Genomic DNA, 17,814 nt, shown 5'->3' with positions numbered 1-17,814 from the left:
GTGGACCAGCTTCGGTAGCAGCCCACCGAGACGATGACTGAGGACCCGCGAGATAATTTTCGTCTCCACCGGTATCAAAGAGATGGGCCGGTAGTTGCCGGGGTCGGAAGCATCACCACCCTTTGGGAGAAGCGCGACCGCCGACGTTCGTTGGAGCTCGAGGAGCTCCCCACGTTCCAGTTGAGACATGAAGACAATGTGCAAGATCGAGGCAAAAGTCGGCGGGTCCAGTTGGTAAAACGCCGCCGGAAACCCGTCCAGCCCGGGAGCCTTGTCCGGTGCCATGGTACGAATCGAGGACTCAATGTCCTTGACACTGATCGGTAAGTCCAAGAGGTCGCGGTCCTCCGGCGTAAGTTCTCGCGTGACTTGGCTCAAGAAAGCGCGGCGACGGGTATCGCCGGGGTCTCGAAAGTCGTCGGAGCGCATCACCGTCGACCACTTGTGGTGGAACACGTCGTGGATGTCGTCCATCGACACCGCAACCGTCCCGTCGGTCCGGCGCATTTCTTGGATCGGTGATGAGCCGGTCGTCTGCGCCCGAAAGAAGTAGCGCGTGCTGGTTTCCGCTTGCGAGCGATGAAGCTCAAAGTTCAAATCCTTCGTGTTCTGGCCGGCGCGTTGCGATGATTTCGCGTACGTTTCCCGAGCCACTGCGATTTCATCGTCGGACAAGTCGCCATGTCGATGATGATACTCGGCCACTTGCCACACGACCCGTGCCTGATCCTTGCGGCGTTTGTCGATGACCAAGTACGATCGATGGTAATCTTGGAGGAATGATTTCGTTGTCTTCTTCCAGGCAGCCCATGTGGCACCTGGGTCGTCGACCTCTTCAAGACCGTCGCGGAGGGCAGCCGCTTCCTGTTTGATGGCATCGGCTACCTCGGGAATGGCTAGCAGCTCCTTGGGCAATCGCCAGTACGCGTGCTTGGGTATCGGTGGTGCTGGATTGACGACGAGCCATTGGATCATGTGGTTGCATGGAGCGGTGTTGGGTCCTTTCGCGTATCCCGAGGTAAAGGTGTTGTGTGCTCGCAAGCTGTCACTGAGAAAGATGTAGTCCAGACGGTTCACTCCTCCTGGTGACGAGTACACTCGTGCCATAGGGTGCAGTTCCCGCCAAATGTCGACGACCCCCAAGGAGGCCAGCCACGCTACCCATTCGGCATGACCGTTCCACGAGATCGTGGACGCGCGCTCGGCGTCCTTGCCTTGATCCAATGGCAAGTTGAAGTCGCCCATGACGACATGTTGGGCCCCGGGAGAGAAGTCCGTCGGTAGCATGTTGTAGAAGGCAGCGCGCTCGGGTGGTTGGGCCGGCGCGTAGATGTTGTGGTAGTACGTGGTGATACCGCTGACAGTAGCGGAGACAACCATGTATCGGTCGGCGATGTCGCGCCGTTGCTCGTGCCGGAGCGTGTCGAAGCCCGGTGTGTTTTTCGGAAGACCATGGCCACGCCGCTGCTCCGTCGTTGGCGAGTTGTTGATTGGGTCCCTTGGTCGTTGACGGCCAAGAAAACGTGTTCAGCCTCGAAAAGACGATCAAGGTGATCACGAAAACATTTGGCTTGGTGTTGGTTCTTGAAGCGCGTCTCTTGAAGCGCGGTGATCGTGTGATGTCGGACGAACGAGTCGATGAGCTTGTGCCCGTTTCTTTTTATGGAGTTGATGTTGCATGTTGTGATAAATAATGGTTGTTGACGAGGGAGTTGAAGCCCGTCGGGACGAGCTTCACGGGTTGTCGTGCCCGTAATTACGCTGTCTCGTCGTCGATCGCGTCATCCTCGTACGCCTCGTCGTCGTCGTCCGCGTCATCCTCGGACGCCTCGTCGTCGGCGTCCGCACCGAGCGTCGAGGTGTCTTCGGATGGTACCAAAATGAGCTTACGCTGCTTGTTGAGTATGAACACGCCGTCGTCCGGGTACTCGAACGTGCCCTTCCGGAGCTCGCGTAGCGTGCGACAAATGCCAAGATCTCCAAGGTTCTTGAAGATGCTTAGCACCGCTCCTCCCATAGGTGAGCGTAGCACGCGGAGCAGCACATTGGGTTGCACCATTCGGTCGCCGTAGCGGGTGTGTAAGTGGAAGATACGGTGATGAGTGATCGCCACCAACCATTCATCCCGTGGAAACAAGTCGGGAGCTGTGGCAGCGACCATCAGCTCAAATCCAGCGAGCGCATGTTCCATGGCCAGAAGGTCCTGTGCTCCTGGGATCGATGCCTCGGGGTGGAAGATGTCCGCGGTGGTCATAGAAAAGCGGTCCTCGGTGGTCCACTTGGTGTTCACATAGTCGTTGAAAGACTCCTCAAAGTTGTCCGTGATACTCGGAAAGTCGGTGGCCGCGACCCATCGGAGCCACATGTGCATCTTGGCCAGCCCCGTGAGGCGGTCGAGGCTCAAAGCGGCAAGGTAGTTGCCACCGCGATCCGTCATCTGGTGCCATACACCCTCCGGGTCAAAGGACTGAAGAAGCCGGTCGGTGTCGGCGAGAATCGCAGCTTCGGACATGCCGGGAGCCCGAAGTTCTTCGATGCCTGCCTCTGAGTCGCGTATCGTAGTTGTTTCATGGAGAATCTCCGTCAATCGGGTCACCGACATGGCGTCGACGTTCCATTCGAGCGTATTCGACTCGTTGAAGTCCATCTCGGTCGCCGTGGCGTTCTCGGGGAGGACGGCGGGAATGTGTGGCCGCGCCACGATGTACGGCAGAGGGCCACCCTCTGCCGTCTTCATGCGCCGGTAGTCCACCTTCATGTTCTTGAGGAAGGAGTACATGTTGCCCGAGATGCCGATCGGTGGCGGGGCTAGCACACCTTTCGCTGGCTTGGCACCGCGACGACCGACTCGCTCGAATCCTTCCGAGTCTTTTTCCGTCTCTGAGTCCGAGGCCCAGTTCCGTCCTGGCGTACTCAACCACGGTTGCCCGCTGGCGGCACGTTGGCTTTTGGCGCTCTTGGGGCGCTGACGCGGGCGCTCGGCTTCCGCCGGTGGCGCAGCTCGCTTGGGCGCCAACACTCGGTCCAAGTTGAGGCCATGGCGCTGCTGACGGTCACCCGCCGGTCGCGTGTAGCCCTTGAAATAGACGGGGTAGCGGACATTTTTGTAGAGAATGTGGTCGGGAAACTGACCGTTCACGAGCATTGCCGCGGGAAGCTCCGGATGCGCCAGGTAAAGGCGCCACGACGTGCCGTGGTTGGTCGGGATTTCCTTGATCGTGTGGTTGTACGCGTGCGTGAGCGACGCTACCCCCAAGTGGTCTAACGCGCGCATCACCCCGTCTTCTTCAAAGCCGACGCGGATGGCCGCTACGTCCATGAACATGTACGGGGCGAGGAGGGCCGCGCGTTCTTCGTCAGCCGAGGCCGTGAACTTGTACTCCTCCCCGAACAGCACGACGGATTTGTTGAGCATCGCCAAGCGCGTCTCCTGGTCCGTGACCGAAAACACGAGCGACCCGTCGTTGGTCTTGTTGATCATGGGGATCCGCGGGAAAAGCGGCATCCACACGTCGTTGTTGTTGGCCGAGAAGAACTCGTCCGTGATCTCTTGGTTCGAGTAGTTGGCGAACTCCTTGCCACCCTTGAGCCATACGGGCACTTTCGCGGCTACTGGCTGGATCGGCAGGTGTGTCTTGATGAGCGCGAGGCGCTCGTCGAAGCTGGCGTAGGCCAACTTGTTACGCTCGATGAGCTCGCGGATCGCCGCGGGCTCGGGCAGAAGGCGCACGAATGTGTGGCGCAATGCTTGCGCCGCCCGTTGCTGGACGCCATTAACGGCTGCGGCGTACGAGGTGTTCCGCGCGTAGCCCTGACCACCGTGGCCAGTGTTACGTGGCGCACCACGCCAACTACGGTCCGTGCCACTCGCTGGCACGTGGTCCTTTGTTTCTTCTTGCTCCCGGAGCGACGCCACGCGGTCGTCCTGGAGGGACATGTCTGGGGGTTTCACTTGCTGTACGGCTGGAAAAACGCAGAATTTTTACAGGATCAAATTCTAAAGTTCGTTCAGTTTTACTTTGTTTTCAAAGTTGACATCACAAATGACTTTGATGATCGTATGTGACCACGTCCGTTGACTCGGGATGTCGGCCAGAAACTCGAATTGAGTTTTGAGTTGCTGGCTCTTGATGAACGTCCACCGTTGCTATTCCAAGACGGTGTGAGCGGACGCTGGTGTTATGAGAAGTCATCTGCTTTTTCTTTTTCATCTTTATCCATTTTCACTCATGTCCAAAAGAAATATACGAATGGCCTTGATGATATTACCTGTAGCACTCGAGTAACTCGTCGTTTCTACCAGTTCTCGCTGCCACTAAAACGATCTTAAGACCCGTCAATAGTGTTAACCATTGCACTTCACATTATCAAGCGCCATCCTACGTGGCACGCTCCCGTGGCTGCTACGTCCAGGTCGGTCGTGGCGGTCGGCGCAGGTACACGGCAGACCAACTCGTTGGCTATGGTGTGCGCGGGCGCGTCGCTTTGCTGGCGCCGACCGGCGGAAGCTCCGGGTAGGCGAGGTATGTGAAGAGTTTGCACATGCCTTCGTCGTTGGTGCCGCGGCGGTCGAGCCGAATGTCGCCCTTCTCGCCCCAGTTGGTGCCCCACGCGTTGCGCAGCTTGAAGAAATGCATTGGCTTGGTGAGGTAGCCAGCGTCGTGGGTGCCGTAGCCAACGACAAGCATGGCCTGGTCGACGTACTGCGCCGGCGGACACCACGTGAGGATGCCGCCTTTGTACGATTTCCAAACCGGGTTGAGCGCCGTGACGTAGGCGACGACGGGCTGCAATTGGAGCTGTTTGGTGAGCGCGTCTTCGCCCTGCATGGTCACGATCGGACCGGTGTGCAGCGGGATGGACCCGGCGCACTTGGTGTTGTCGCTGCAAACCGGCGCCGACCCGGTCTCGCCCGAGGTATACGGGATCGCAGAGTCCTTGCACAGTATGCTCGGATGCGACACAAGCCATTCCATCGCATGCTGCGCAAACCCTGCGCCTTTGCAGACATCCGTGCCACGCGGGTACGAACAGCTCAAGACTTGCTGCGCCGAGAGGAAGATGGCGTCGCCTGTCGCGAGGCAGTGCGCCGATGACACGGCCGCCGCCGCCATGATCGCCCAGTTGCTGCCGCAGTTGCCTTTGAACTTGACCGGCGGCACGCAAATCGACCGCGTTGTCCAGTCGACCGAGTAGGTGTCGCTGGCCTCGACGACAGCACTCCGATTCAGATGGTTGGTCGGTGATCGTGAAGGAGGCGACAGCGGTGGTATGACCGGCTTCAACGGTGACTCCGAGATAAACTGCGCAAACTCGTTGTCCGTAAGCAGCGCAAACTTGGTCAAGTGGCTAAAGGTCGCGTGCGGGTTGGCTGCACGAAGCGTCGGAAGCTGATCCTTGGTCGCCTTCAAGCGCCGAAGAAGATCGTCGGTCGTCAAGGTCCCTCGCACCAAGGTCATGGCCGCGCGCACGTGGTCGTCGTTGCCAAACTTCTTTTGCCAGCGCCGCAAGTCGCGCGAGAGCTCATCGCGCTCGTGGGCCGAGATGTTGAGCGCGTCGACGGTCATCACCCACGCGAGAAGGACGATGGCCATCAAGAAAAGCACTTGGAGGAAGCGCATCGCAAGCTGCAGCAGCGAGAGGAAGAGTGAGCTCCTGCGGTAAAAGATAGGAGCTCGACGACGTCGCTGCGTCACGCGTTAGGAAACCGACCGGCGGGGCCGATCGATGCTTCAACATCTCACGACGACAACCAAGCAGGCTACTCCTTCAAGTCGCTACGCCCAGAATGGATTGTACAGTGTAGACAGAGACCATTGCGCTCGTACTACTGCTTGAAGAGACTGCTCGCTGTCGTTTACTGTCTCTAGCACCGGCCGTCGACGGGGTCTCTGTTCCGACTCTGTCGATCGCCAGCACAGTTTTGCATCGATAGAAAGGCCCGTCTTGTCGCCAGCACCCAGAGGTCGACGCGCAATTCGGAGGTCGTTCTTCCTTGAAGTCGGTTGCCGCCGATCCGACGTCTTGACGCCTAGGATTGGCAAGTTGTTGTGGCGTTTAAGGCAGGTTGCTACGGGAAGCGCGCTCATTTGCCAGCGCAAGGCGGCGATGCATGCACGCTGTACAATTGTAGAGCTACAGTCGACAAGCGCACGCCAACGACTACAGTGTACAAGCTACTGATGCTCCTGCGTTGCAGAGCTTGGCACGTGAATATGATAAACAAGACAGTGCTACTCTTCCCTCCAAGCCCACTTCTGCTGCGATGCTATGGCGAGGAGGGCTGGCAACATCATCGTTCACCCTGCACTCACTACATGTCATTGCCACTACTAGTACGCACATTAATTATTTTACACGATGACGACGCGTCGCTGCAGGTATTAATTGGTCGGGGTTGGCGTCGATAAAACAGCGCAGTTTGTACTATATTGGATATCTATAGCAGCAGCATTAGCAACAAAAAAAACTATGACGCGTTGTCGGGCATGCAAGCGTCTGAACACGCAAGTCGTCCGCCTATCGCCATAGCGGGGATCGAACCCTGTCTCTACTGAGTGTAAAACTCGCGCTGTACCGCCAGACCATAGAGTGGGCTCCGCCTTTACGTTCAAAGTCCCTACCGTAGATAAATTCTGGCGGCGGCCGTACAGAGGCGCCTCGACCCTTTACACGCGCTGTACACTGGCTCGACCGGGAAACCCTACCCCTCGTAGAAACCCACCCGCGTACTGGGACCGGCGACCACCCATGCACGCGTCTACGACACCCACGACAGAATGGACAACGCTGCATCTTTCTTGGTGACGTCCTCGACCGGAGGCTGCCACGTCATCATTGCAGACGACGGCGGATACGAGGTGCCGACGCGGCCGCGTCGTGTCTGTGACGCACGCGCGTCAGGCACCGTGCAGTGGAAAAGGATCTCACGGAGCGTGACCGACGCTTCGTGCCACCGCGTGTGCTGCGGTCCTAGCAATGCGTCGAGAGAGCCGGAGGCTATGACGATCTTCCCGCAAGCGTCTCATGAAGAAGCACGTCCCACCGTCTTCTTCTCTCGGTTGAAGCTGCGATCAGTTGATTTCCAAGCGCACCTACTGTACGCTTTACTTAACACTCGGATAGTAGTCACAATTCGAGCTGCTCGTCATGCGCTTCCTCTGCTTGGTCGCGCTGCTTCTCTCAATCCCACTCGGTGCGCTCACGCTCTCGGCCGACGAGCGCGATGAGCTCTCGCGCGACTTGGCGCGCTGGCAAACCAAGTTTGGCCACGACGACCACGTGCGCACGGCCATGGTCTTGGTGCGAGGAACCTTGACGACCGACGATCTTCTTCGGCGCTTGAAGGCGGCCAAGGACAAGCTTCCGGCTCTGCAGGCGGCCAACCCGTACGCGACCTTTAGCCACTTGACCAAGTTTGCGCTGCTCTCGGACAACGAGTTTGCGCAGTTCGCGTCGTCGCCGATGCCGGTGCTCCTAGCGAGGCCACCCATCGCGTACAGTGCTGCGGCGTCGGCGCCATAAGCTCTTCGCGTGTACGGCGGCCATGGCTGGCAATGGTATGAACCAGCTCAAAGCGCGAGCCGGCCTTGGTCGTCACCGAGACCACGTGGTCGAGCGCAATGCGGTACGTGCCAGGCAGCGTGTCCTCGACGTCGCACGGGTCCAGGAGCAGGTCTGGGCCGTGGAGGAGACACTTGTACTTGACCCACTCGAAGAGGTTGGTGCGCTCGTTCTTGACCTTGCGCTTGAGCGTCTGCTCCATGTCCGCCGTGTCGTCGTCACGTGGCATCGCATCCAATATCTTTATCCGGACAACCAACCGCTCGCTGCAGCCAGCGTTTCGACCCATATTCTGTTTGAAGTCGCAACATGAGATTCTGGATGACCGATCTGCAGTGGATTTGTGACCATTGACGCGTCGACAAAGACGACGGCTACCAGCATCGCGACGACGTTCGGGCATGCAACAGAGGCACTCTCGAGACGACAGCAGAGCTTGGCAGACGAGGCAGTCACCTCCAGTGTAGCGCAGTGGTCGCTGCATCTCCTTCCTGGACGTAGCGTCTTCAAAGAGTAGCCTGCTTGGTTGTCGTCGTTGAAGCAGCGATCGGCCCCGGTTTCCTAACGCGTGACGCAGCGACGTCGTCGAGCTCCTATCTTTTACCGCAGAAGCTCACTCTTCCTCTTGCTGCTGCTGCTGCTTGCGATGCGCTTCCTCCAAGTGCTTTTCTTGATGGTCATCGTCCTTCTCGCGTGGGTGACGACCGTAGACGCGCTCAACATATCGGCCCACGAGCGCGATGAGCTCTCGCGCGACTTGCGGCGCTGGCAAAAGAGTTTGGCAACGACGACCACGTGCGCACGGCCATGGCCATGGTGCGAGGGACCTTGACGACCGACGATCTGCTCGGGCGCTTGAAGGCGTCCAAAGACAAGCTTCCGATGCTTCGTGCAGCCAACCCGCACGCGACCTTTAGCCACTTGACCAAGTTTGCGCTGCTCACCGACAAGGAGCTGGCGCGGTTCACGTCATCGCCGCGGGTGCGATCGCCTGCCAGTATGCCGTATGACGGCAGTGGCAGCGCGGCCACTGACACGATCGACTGGCTCGCGTCCAAGTGCGTCTACCCGGTGCAGAGCATGGGCGCGTGCTTTAGCGTCTGGGCCATTACAGCGATCCAAGCGGTGGCGTCTGCGAACTGCATTGCGACCAACGCGCTTCTTGACATCTCGCTCCAAGAGGTGGTGAGTTGTGCCAACATGGGCGGCCCCGATGGCTGTCATGGCGGCGACGCCATCGCCGCGCTCAGGTGGCTCATCATGCAGCAGACCGCCTTGTGCAATGACGTCGACATCCCATACACCGCGGGCTCGTCCGCGTACGCGCCGACGTGCAGCGACAACAGCAAGTGCGCAGGCGCCATCTCGTTTGCCGTGAGCGACGTGGTCGAGAAGAGCGGCGAAGCGCTGCTCGAGAAGCACGTCCGCGTGCAACCCGTCCTTGCCATGGTCTCGGCGTCCGTTGACACGTGGTTTCTCTACACCGGCGGCATCCTCTCGTCGTGCCCGCAGACAAAGTCGGCGTTTACCCTGCCCTTGCTCGTGGTCGGCTACAGCACTGAGAACGGCGTCGCCTACTGGAAGGTCCGCAACGGATGGGGCACTGTCTGGGGCGAGCAGGGCCACATGCGCCTCCTCCGCGGCATCGGCGGTCGCGGCACGTGCAACGTCGCCGCCCACTTTGCGTTCCCAGCCATCCCGTCTCGCAAGCCTTAGGCGGTGCCACGCGTCGAGGACGCTGCCAATGACGCGTCTGACTAATAGCCGCGCGTAGCGTAGCACTTACCCGCCACCAAAGTTTATGTTTAAAATTCCAACCAGGCCTGCTTTAATACTCATGGTCCTGCGTTGCCGAACTACCTGTGAATATGAGAAGCAAGACAGTGCTACCAAGAATGGCTACGCTTGCGCCAAAGCCCACTCGTGCTGTGATGCTATGACGAGGAGAGCTGACAACATCATCGTCCACACTGCACTCACTAGTATATGGCGTTGCCACTACAAGGTACAATAATTATTTTACACGATGCCTCGACGTAGCTGCAGGTACGATATATTAAGGGGTCGGGGTTGGCGTCGATAAAAAAGTACATTTTGTATGGAGTATGGCAGCATCGTTCGCAACAAAATATGACGCGGATTCGGGCATGCAAGCGTCTGAACACGCAAGTCGTCCGCTTCCGCGAAATAGGGTATCGAATCCTGACCCTACTGAGAGTAAAACCTCGCGCTGTACCGCCAGACCATAGGGCTTTCATGCTCTTTTACGTTCAAAGTCCCTACCGTAGATAAATTCTGGCGTACAAAGGCGCCTCGACCCTTTACACGCGCTGTACACTGGCTCGACCGGGAAACCCTACCCCTCGTAGAAACCTACCCTCGTAGAAACCTACCCTCGTATTGGGACCGGCGACCACCCATGCATGCGTCTACGACACCCACGACAGAATGGACAACGCTGCATCTTTCTTGGTGAAGTGCTCCGACCGGGGGCTGCCACGTCATCATATCAGACGACGACGGCGGATACGAGGTGCCGACGCGGCAGTGTCGTGTCGGTGACGCACGCGCGTCATGCGACGTGGGATAGAAAGGGTGTACAGATCTCACGGAGCGTGACCGACGCTTCATGGCGGCGCGTGTGCTGCGGTCCTAGCAATGCGTGGAGAGAGCCGGAGGCTATGACGATCTTCCCGCAAGCGTCTCAAGAAGAAGCAGGTCCTGCGCGCGGTTGTTGTCGCCGTCTTCTTCTCTCGGTTGAAGCTGCGATCAGTTCAAGCGCGTGACGCACCTACGCTTCAACACTCGGATAGTAGTCACAATTCGAGCTGCTCGCCATGCGCTTTCTCTGCTTGGTCGCGCTGCTTCTCTCGGTCCCACTCGGTGCGCTCACCCTCTCGGCCGACGAGCGCGATGAGCTCTCGCGCGACTTGGCGCGCTGGCAAACCAAGTTTGGCAATGACGACCACGTGCGCACGGCCATGGTCTTGGTGCGAGGGACCTTGACGACCGACGATCTTCTTTGGCGATTGAAGGCGGCCAAGGACAAGTTTCCCGCTCTGCAGGCGGCCAACCCGTACGTACCTTTAGCCACTTGACCAAGTTTGCGCTGCTCTCGGACAACGAGTTTGCGCAGTTCGCGTCGTCGCCGATGCCGGTGCCACCACAGACAGCTCTTCCAGCGGCCGCCACTTTGAATCGCAGTGCTGTCGGCGGCACGGTGGTCGATACGGTTGACTGGACCACGCAATCGACATGCGTCACGCCCGTGAAATGGATGGGCAAGTGTCGAAGCGATTGGGCGATCGCGGCGGCGGCGGCCGTGTCGTCGGCGCACTGTCTCGCAACCGGCGAGTTCATCGACCTCTCGGTACAGCAAGTCTTGAGCTGCACATACTCTAGCGGGCTAGACAGCTGCTGGGGCCCCGGGACCCCATTCGATGGCATGCAGTGGCTGCTCGAGCGGTCCAGCGCCTTGTGCACTGAGAAGGCGAACCCATACACCTCGGGCCACTCGGGCGTCACGCCAAAATGCAGCGACAACACCAAGTGCACCAGATCGATTTCGCTCTACGTCGGTGAGATCGAGCAAGCTCGTGGCGAGACCGCGCTCGAGGAGCAGCTCCGGACGCAGCCGGTTGTAGCGTTTGCGACGACCAACAACTACGCGTGGCAACAAGACCCACTTCAACAACAACTACGCGTGGCAACTGTACACGGGCGGCCGCCTCGACCAAGCCGTCCTCGTCGTGGGCTTCGGCACTGAAGACGTTGGCTCTGCGCTACCACCCGTCGGCTTCTTCAAGGTGCGCAGCGCGTGGGGCACCGACTGGGGCGAGCATGGCGACGTGCGCCTCGCGCGCGGCCCCGGCACCGGCGATTTCGGCACGTGCGACATTGCGACGCACCTTGCGTACCCACTGCGCTTGCCGTTTCGGACCAAGGCCTCGGACGTGGCATCCACCACCGCGCCACACAGACCCACACCACCGGCTTCGTCTCGCATGTCGACAGCTAGCGACGACGAGACGTAGACGGCAGCACGCGTCTGTTGTCCCGTACTAGTATGGTCTAATTCCTAACGACGATCGGTACGCGCGAGGGAGCTGCTGCTGTCGTCACACCTTTTGCCGAGGGTTGGTGACGCGTCGACGCCGCAGGCATGCTGACGGACTGCACGATAGCGATATTGATAGCGATATGTAGCGTGTTATCTGAGGTCTTGCAAGAGTCTGGCATTGGCGTTGGTTCTCTCGCAGGTTGGCTTGAGCTGCGAAGGTGGCAAAAAGCCTGTTTGAAGCGTACGTTTCGGTCCTCGGTCCGAAATGATCCTGGTTCAAATTCAAATTTGCCAATGCAGTACACACACTATATGCATTTCTAGAGATAGTGTGATTCGGAAGCGAGATATGGTGTTGCCATTCAAAACGACGCTGCCATGACCACTTTTACCGTAAATATACGCTACTTCCTGCAAAACCATCGGATCGTATGCGGAATCAGCTGGTTTTATGCGGATTTCTACGCGCCATGTCAAAATCACGGTATCGGATTCGTCTTGAGGTGCATTTGCTTGAGCCTACATGAGGAACGCGTGCTTTTCGAGACGTAGCAATGCCAAAATACGGTCACAATCAGGAATTAAGACCGTACTTTTACAGGATCAAATTCTAAAGTTCGTTCAGTTTTACTTTGTTTTCAAAGTTGACATCACAAATGACTTTGATGATCGTATGTGACCACGTCCGATGACTCGGGATGTCGGCCAGAAACTCGAATTGAGTTTTGAGTTGCTGGCTCTTGATGAACGTCCACCGTTGCTATTCCAAGACGGTGTGAGCGGGCGCTGGTGTTATGAGAAGTCGTTTGCTTTATACTTTTTCTTATCTTTATTCATTTCACAAAAAAAAATACGAATGGCCTCGAAGATATTACCTGTAGCATTCAAGTAACTCGTCGTTTCTACCAGTTCTCGCTGCCACTAAGATAAAACGATCTTAAGACCCGTCAATAGTGTTAACCATTGCACTTCACATTATCAAGCGCCATCCTACGTGGCACGCTCCCGTGGCTGCTACGTCGAGGTCGACAGTGTCGGTCGTGGCGGTCGGCGCAGGTACTCCAACAAATGTGCTGTACCGGTCAAGTAGTAGTACTAGTAGATTTTTCCTGGTCTCGAAGCGTGCCAAAAGGATGTCGACGCACTCACGCCTACCGGTAGTTCGATCGAAACGATATGAGACATTGATGGGGATGGATTGAGAGTCGATGGTGCTGGCATGCTCGAAAAACAATATTGCGTGTCGATTGAAGCACTTCAAGAACGTGGTCTGCCCCAAGGGGATACGACAATTTCTCTGTCGTGGGTGCATGCGATACGTCCACCACCACCATAGACGACTATGGCGGAGTGCCATGGCAGCCGCTTATCGACAAGAAAAATTGAGCAAAAACATCAAAAATTAAATCTTGTGGCAACAACCGCTCAAGAACTATTCTATCGGAACGACAAACAACCAATTTTACAAGCTCAAAATCGACCTTTCTACCGCAACGACACGTCACCCGTGGTACGCGGCTGGCAGTACGCATGCTGCACCACCGTGGCCATAGACGGTCGCAGTGCCGGGTCCGCGACCAAGAGCAGCGCCAGCATCTCGACAGCGTCGCTTGGCAGTGCCAGTCCCCACGCGCGGATAAGTGTCCGGATACCAACGCGCTGGAGAAAGCCAAACACTTCGTCGGCCTCGGACGACGACTCGACGAGTGGGACGCCGGTGAGCAGCATCCAGAGCACGATGCCAAGCGACCAGGCGTCGACGGTCGCCGCGCTGTAGTCGCCACCGGTGTGCATCTCGGGCGCCATGTAGTAGCTCTTCCCGACGGCATGTGTTGCCGTTGCAGCGAGCGGCGTCGCGAGGCCAAAGTCGCCAATCTTGAGTTTGCCGTTGGCATCGACAAAGACATTTTCGAGCGAGAGATCGCGGTGGGCGAGGCCGCAGCTATGGATGGCCGCAAGACCACGCGCGATCTGCATGAAATACTGCTGCGCGAGCTCGGGCGTGCATTTGTGCATGGACAGATCATGCAGGTGGTTGTACAAATCGCCTTTGGCGCAGTGCTCGAGGAGGAGGTAGTGGTGCGTGCGCTTGCGGTCCATGTGGCTGCCGTAGCAGCGCAGGACGTGGTCGGATGTTGTCGCTGCCTTGGCTTGAAGAAGGTCGTAGGCGCGCACTTCGCTCGCGATGGCGGCGTGCGTCGAGCGAGCGAGGCGCGTACGCTTGATGACGCACATGGTGGCGCGGTCGGTGTCGTAGGCAAGCAGGACGGCGCCGTCCGACGTGGTTGCTAGCGTCGAGGTCTTGACAAAGCGTTGCATGTCGTGTGGGGAGAAATGGTAAGTGAGCTGAAGCGTCGGTGGTGTGACTGACCCTTGCGAGAGAAAAGATCACGCGTGCCACGTCGTTTGTGGTAAAAAATATAGAAGGCCAAAGGAGACGGTTACTTTACTAATCACAAGCCGCTGCCCACCAATAACGAGCCGATGTTTACAATTTGTAGCACTAGTCGCTTGGGTCGAGTCGCAAGCAAAGTGCGCAAAAGGTCTTGCGGTCGCGCAGGTGGTCGGCGATATGGTGCCAGGCTACCGTGTATCGCCTTGAGTGTTGAGGACGACAGACCTGGGCGAAACTTCGAATGAGCGTCGAACGATTAAGGTGGGATCTGCTGGGGCGTAACTAGAGACCATGGTATCTTCTTCGGCGGTTTCAGGGCACCGTGTCGGAAGGCAGTGTCGCCAGCAGCCAATCGCGTTGCAGGAGGTGCTGGAAGAGACGCTTCCTCTGGACACACGAAACATTCTTCTCGTGCGCAGACCGAGCACTGTACACGGTGCTTTCGTACGATCACGCAAAGACACGTAGCAAGCCGATGTGTCAATTCTCTGCCGAACATTGCTGTAGCCAGTCGTTGGACATTTTGGACCGGCTTTTATGGCGGTGGTCCTTGCTTTGCGAAGCGTTGGCCCCAAAACAGTTTTTATGTACACAACCACAGTGCAATGGTGCTATATTCGCTCCAGCGAAGCACCGAGTACTTTTTTTGAACAGAAAAGATATACGATCTATACCGTGTCCAATCGCGCGGCAAAAGCATCCCAATACAGTCGGTCGATACGACATGAGCGAGTTTCGAGTGCGAGATATCACGAATGCACGAAGATGAAGGCGGTCGGCGCCGTAGGACGATCGCCTTCCGTCTTTATGTAGGATACCTCTCCAGGGCTGCTTAATTGCCCCCTAAAACCATTGCGACACTCCACATCTGTCGTAGTAATAATATTCCTGGGACTCCTAACCTGTTATTTCGGGGAAGGGGTAGTTGAGGAAGCAGAGTTGAAGCGTGAGGTTGGGGAGGGCGTTGGGGAAGGAGGAGGAGGTCGGTGGGGTTGTTTGGGGGGAGAGGGAGAGTTAGCGGGGCTCCGTAAGCCCTCGGGGAAGGAGGGGAGGGTATTGGGATGGGATATTACGCCAAGGGTCGATGGGTTTTTAATTGTCGAACTTCGAAATCGAAGTTTGGGAAAGGGGAGGTTGCAATGGAGCACCGACCAATCACAGGCTGCGTGCATACAGTCGCCCCGCCTCTATCGATGGTTTTAGGGGGCAATTAAGGGTTCGTTACCTCTCCAGCTGTTCCTTTCGAACAGTTTCACCGGCCGAGATGCGTGTAACTGCCCGTGATCAAGTGGAGGCGTACCACCGCAAGCCCATGGACGAATCGGCGACACGCTGCACGTGCACGACAGCCTCGTTCAAGAGTCCGAGCAGCCCGCTCTTCGTCGGCTTCTCGCGCAACACGAATGGTCGCGCGGACGTCCGCGGATCGCGCTCCAGTCTCCGTCTTCCTAGACCAAGTCCCTCAACCGAACGAAGAGAGCCGACAGTGGTATCACTGCATTTCATTTCCAATGATCTGTATTTTACTTCACGAACCACGTGCACAATTGCCCGTCATCACAGCCGATGTCACGGCGATGTCATCAACCAACATCATCCGGATATATGTTACCATATCCGGATTCCGGATTTTGTCCGCGCACATTGATGCAGCCGCCGCGTAACTCTACTGCCAGCAGTGCGGTACATTCGGGGTAACGTTGAAGCAAAGGTCGTGGTCGAGACTACCGCGCTGTCGCTCGAGGGTCGGTACCTTCCTCTACGTCGTTCGACTCGTCGACCATCAAGGCAAGCTTGCCTGCGTCAAACGAGCCGCTGACTGCGCTAACTATATGTCTTTCGCGCCTGCAAGGAGTCGAATCGGACTTTTCAAGAAGGCGACTCAGCGAAACCAACGACTCGTTTCAATCTCCGCCAAGCCACACCTCCCCCGAGGTGCTGCGGTAATGCATCCCCCTGAGCGAAGGAACCATGGGCAATGCATGCAATACTGTGTTGTACGAGGTATCAAGCAGGCAAGCGACACGAACGCGCCGTTGGACGAAACCAAGGTCGATACAACTGCACTCACTGCTCCAATAGAAACTGGAACAACTCATGCCAACAAGGGTGCGGTACCAGGATGATCGTCACTGTCGCCGTCTTGCTTGTTGCCTTACGTTTGTGTGCAGAATGTGCCGACACAACCCTGCCTACAGCAGAAGCCAGCACGAACCTCGTCTTACGGACTTGTCGCTCGCCAACCAATCACCGAACTGCCTTCGCACCATCTTGCTGATATTTGATCTTCCCGCTTGCCGGGAATTGAACCGCCGTTGGCTCAACCTATTGCTGATTCGGTTGTACACCCTTCTATCTTCCGTACTATATGCTTGGAGGGATTGCGAGCACCAAGTGCCTCTTCTCATATTGCTCTATTGCTCTTGCTGGTCGTCATGGATCACTGGCGTATCGACGCCAATGCGATGAAGAACGTGTAGCTGAGGGGGTCGCGCGAGCATTTGGCGCTCGTCTAGCATCAGCCAAGCACGGTTGCGCGTAATTCGACGGGTGGTGCCAACATACATCTGCGGTGGCCGGCAAGACTGCGAGACGCGACGCCGAGGTTGCCACGGGAACGAACCAAGCAACGAATGCATTGAGGTGACACGCGAAATTTGCAATACAGTCGCGCGAGTGGCGAATGAAATCTCAATGAACGTTTCGCCGTTCAGCAGCAGAATGAGGCTACCTACCTACCTTGGCAACAGGATAGATAGTTCCACTCGACATATATTGTCGCTCTCGATACGGGTGGGATGGGGCGCCGAGCTTTTGGTGCCGAGCGACAAGACGCAACCGTGCTTTGGCAAGGCAGTGAGAACCTGACTCCGCGTTGCGGTTTGGTCGAGCGCAAAGGGTTTCGAAGCTTCTCGAGACGTGGGACACGAGCCAACGGCTCTGCAGCGCAGACAATTCGCTGCGCTCACTTTGAAAAAGGAACGATGCCACACGGAAACGACCACGGCGGCGGCCAGAGCAACGCGACGGGGTGGCCCAACACGACCAAGCACCACGACGGCGGGCACAAGCCCGAGCCTCACGCCCACGGCGGCGCCCACACGACGGGCAACATGAGCGGCGGCGTCGGCAAGCAAGGCAACAACTTAGGCGGCAACCAAGGCGGCAGTGGCGGCAAAAAGTAGGGTCCTGCGACCCCATAATGGTTGAATTCAGGAAGGATGATGTACCATGTCCCTGCCTGAACAACCTCATGGGCTACATGCAGTGATGTCGCGGCTAGAGTATTGAACGAGTCGTCGCGTTGACGCGGTCGCTTCGATAGGACATACACACGCATCTCCGCCAAATCGGTCTTGCAAGTTGAGCTGGTCTCCTCGGCTAGTATCCGGATAGGCCCGCCGATGCGGCTCCGGGTGACATCCCATGATGGGACGGCGAGTGACTCACTGGTTAATCATTGCGAATCAATTAGTAATCATTCATCGAAGTTACTCGTGTCTAACTATTAATAATGCGTGCGTAGTGTGTTAGTCTGCTGGCCCCACTTCGAACCCGGCAAAATGCAGACATATTATTAAATCCACGCTTTGGCTCAGACGCCATCCGTCGGCTTGGCCACGACCGCACTGAGGCGAGAGGAGATATCGATCCACTTGCCGGGGTACTCGGGCATTGATTCGGACATCGATGCTTGCTCGAAGACGTACATCACCGTCGAGCAGATGCAACACGCTCGTGCGCAAAAACGGTGCACATCTGCTCGACGTTGATGTACGTCTTCGACCAAGCATCG

At 57.3% G+C, this 17,814-nt stretch overlaps 3 protein-coding genes across 3 annotated transcripts; 2 read left to right on the top strand and 1 right to left on the bottom strand.

Moving 5' to 3' along the window:
* Positions 1-4,460: 4,460 nt before the first annotated feature.
* On the bottom strand, positions 4,461-5,621 carry SPRG_06048 (hypothetical protein; the record flags this gene model as incomplete). Its single annotated transcript, XM_012344773.1, has 1 exon — positions 4,461-5,621. The coding sequence occupies one exon, from the start codon at positions 5,619-5,621 to the stop codon at positions 4,461-4,463; it is 1,161 nt and encodes a 386-aa protein (XP_012200163.1).
* Positions 5,622-8,209: 2,588 nt separating this feature from the next.
* SPRG_06047 (hypothetical protein) lies at positions 8,210-9,279 on the top strand (the record flags this gene model as incomplete). The annotated part of the gene is made up of 2 exons (XM_012344772.1): positions 8,210-8,339; positions 8,387-9,279. The coding sequence occupies 2 exons, from the start codon at positions 8,210-8,212 to the stop codon at positions 9,277-9,279; spliced, it is 1,023 nt and encodes a 340-aa protein (XP_012200162.1).
* Positions 9,280-10,400: 1,121 nt separating this feature from the next.
* SPRG_06046 (hypothetical protein) lies at positions 10,401-11,597 on the top strand (the record flags this gene model as incomplete). Its single annotated transcript, XM_012344771.1, has 3 exons — positions 10,401-10,643; positions 10,700-11,200; positions 11,244-11,597. The coding sequence occupies 3 exons, from the start codon at positions 10,401-10,403 to the stop codon at positions 11,595-11,597; spliced, it is 1,098 nt and encodes a 365-aa protein (XP_012200161.1).
* Between the last annotated feature and the right edge of the window lie 6,217 nt (positions 11,598-17,814).

This window comes from Saprolegnia parasitica, assembly GCF_000151545.1.
Source record: "Saprolegnia parasitica CBS 223.65 unplaced genomic scaffold supercont2.20, whole genome shotgun sequence".
NCBI lineage: Eukaryota > Oomycota > Saprolegniomycetes > Saprolegniales > Saprolegniaceae > Saprolegnia > Saprolegnia parasitica.
The sequence above is the reverse complement of the archived record's forward strand: the minus strand, read 5'-3'. Positions and strand labels throughout refer to the sequence as shown.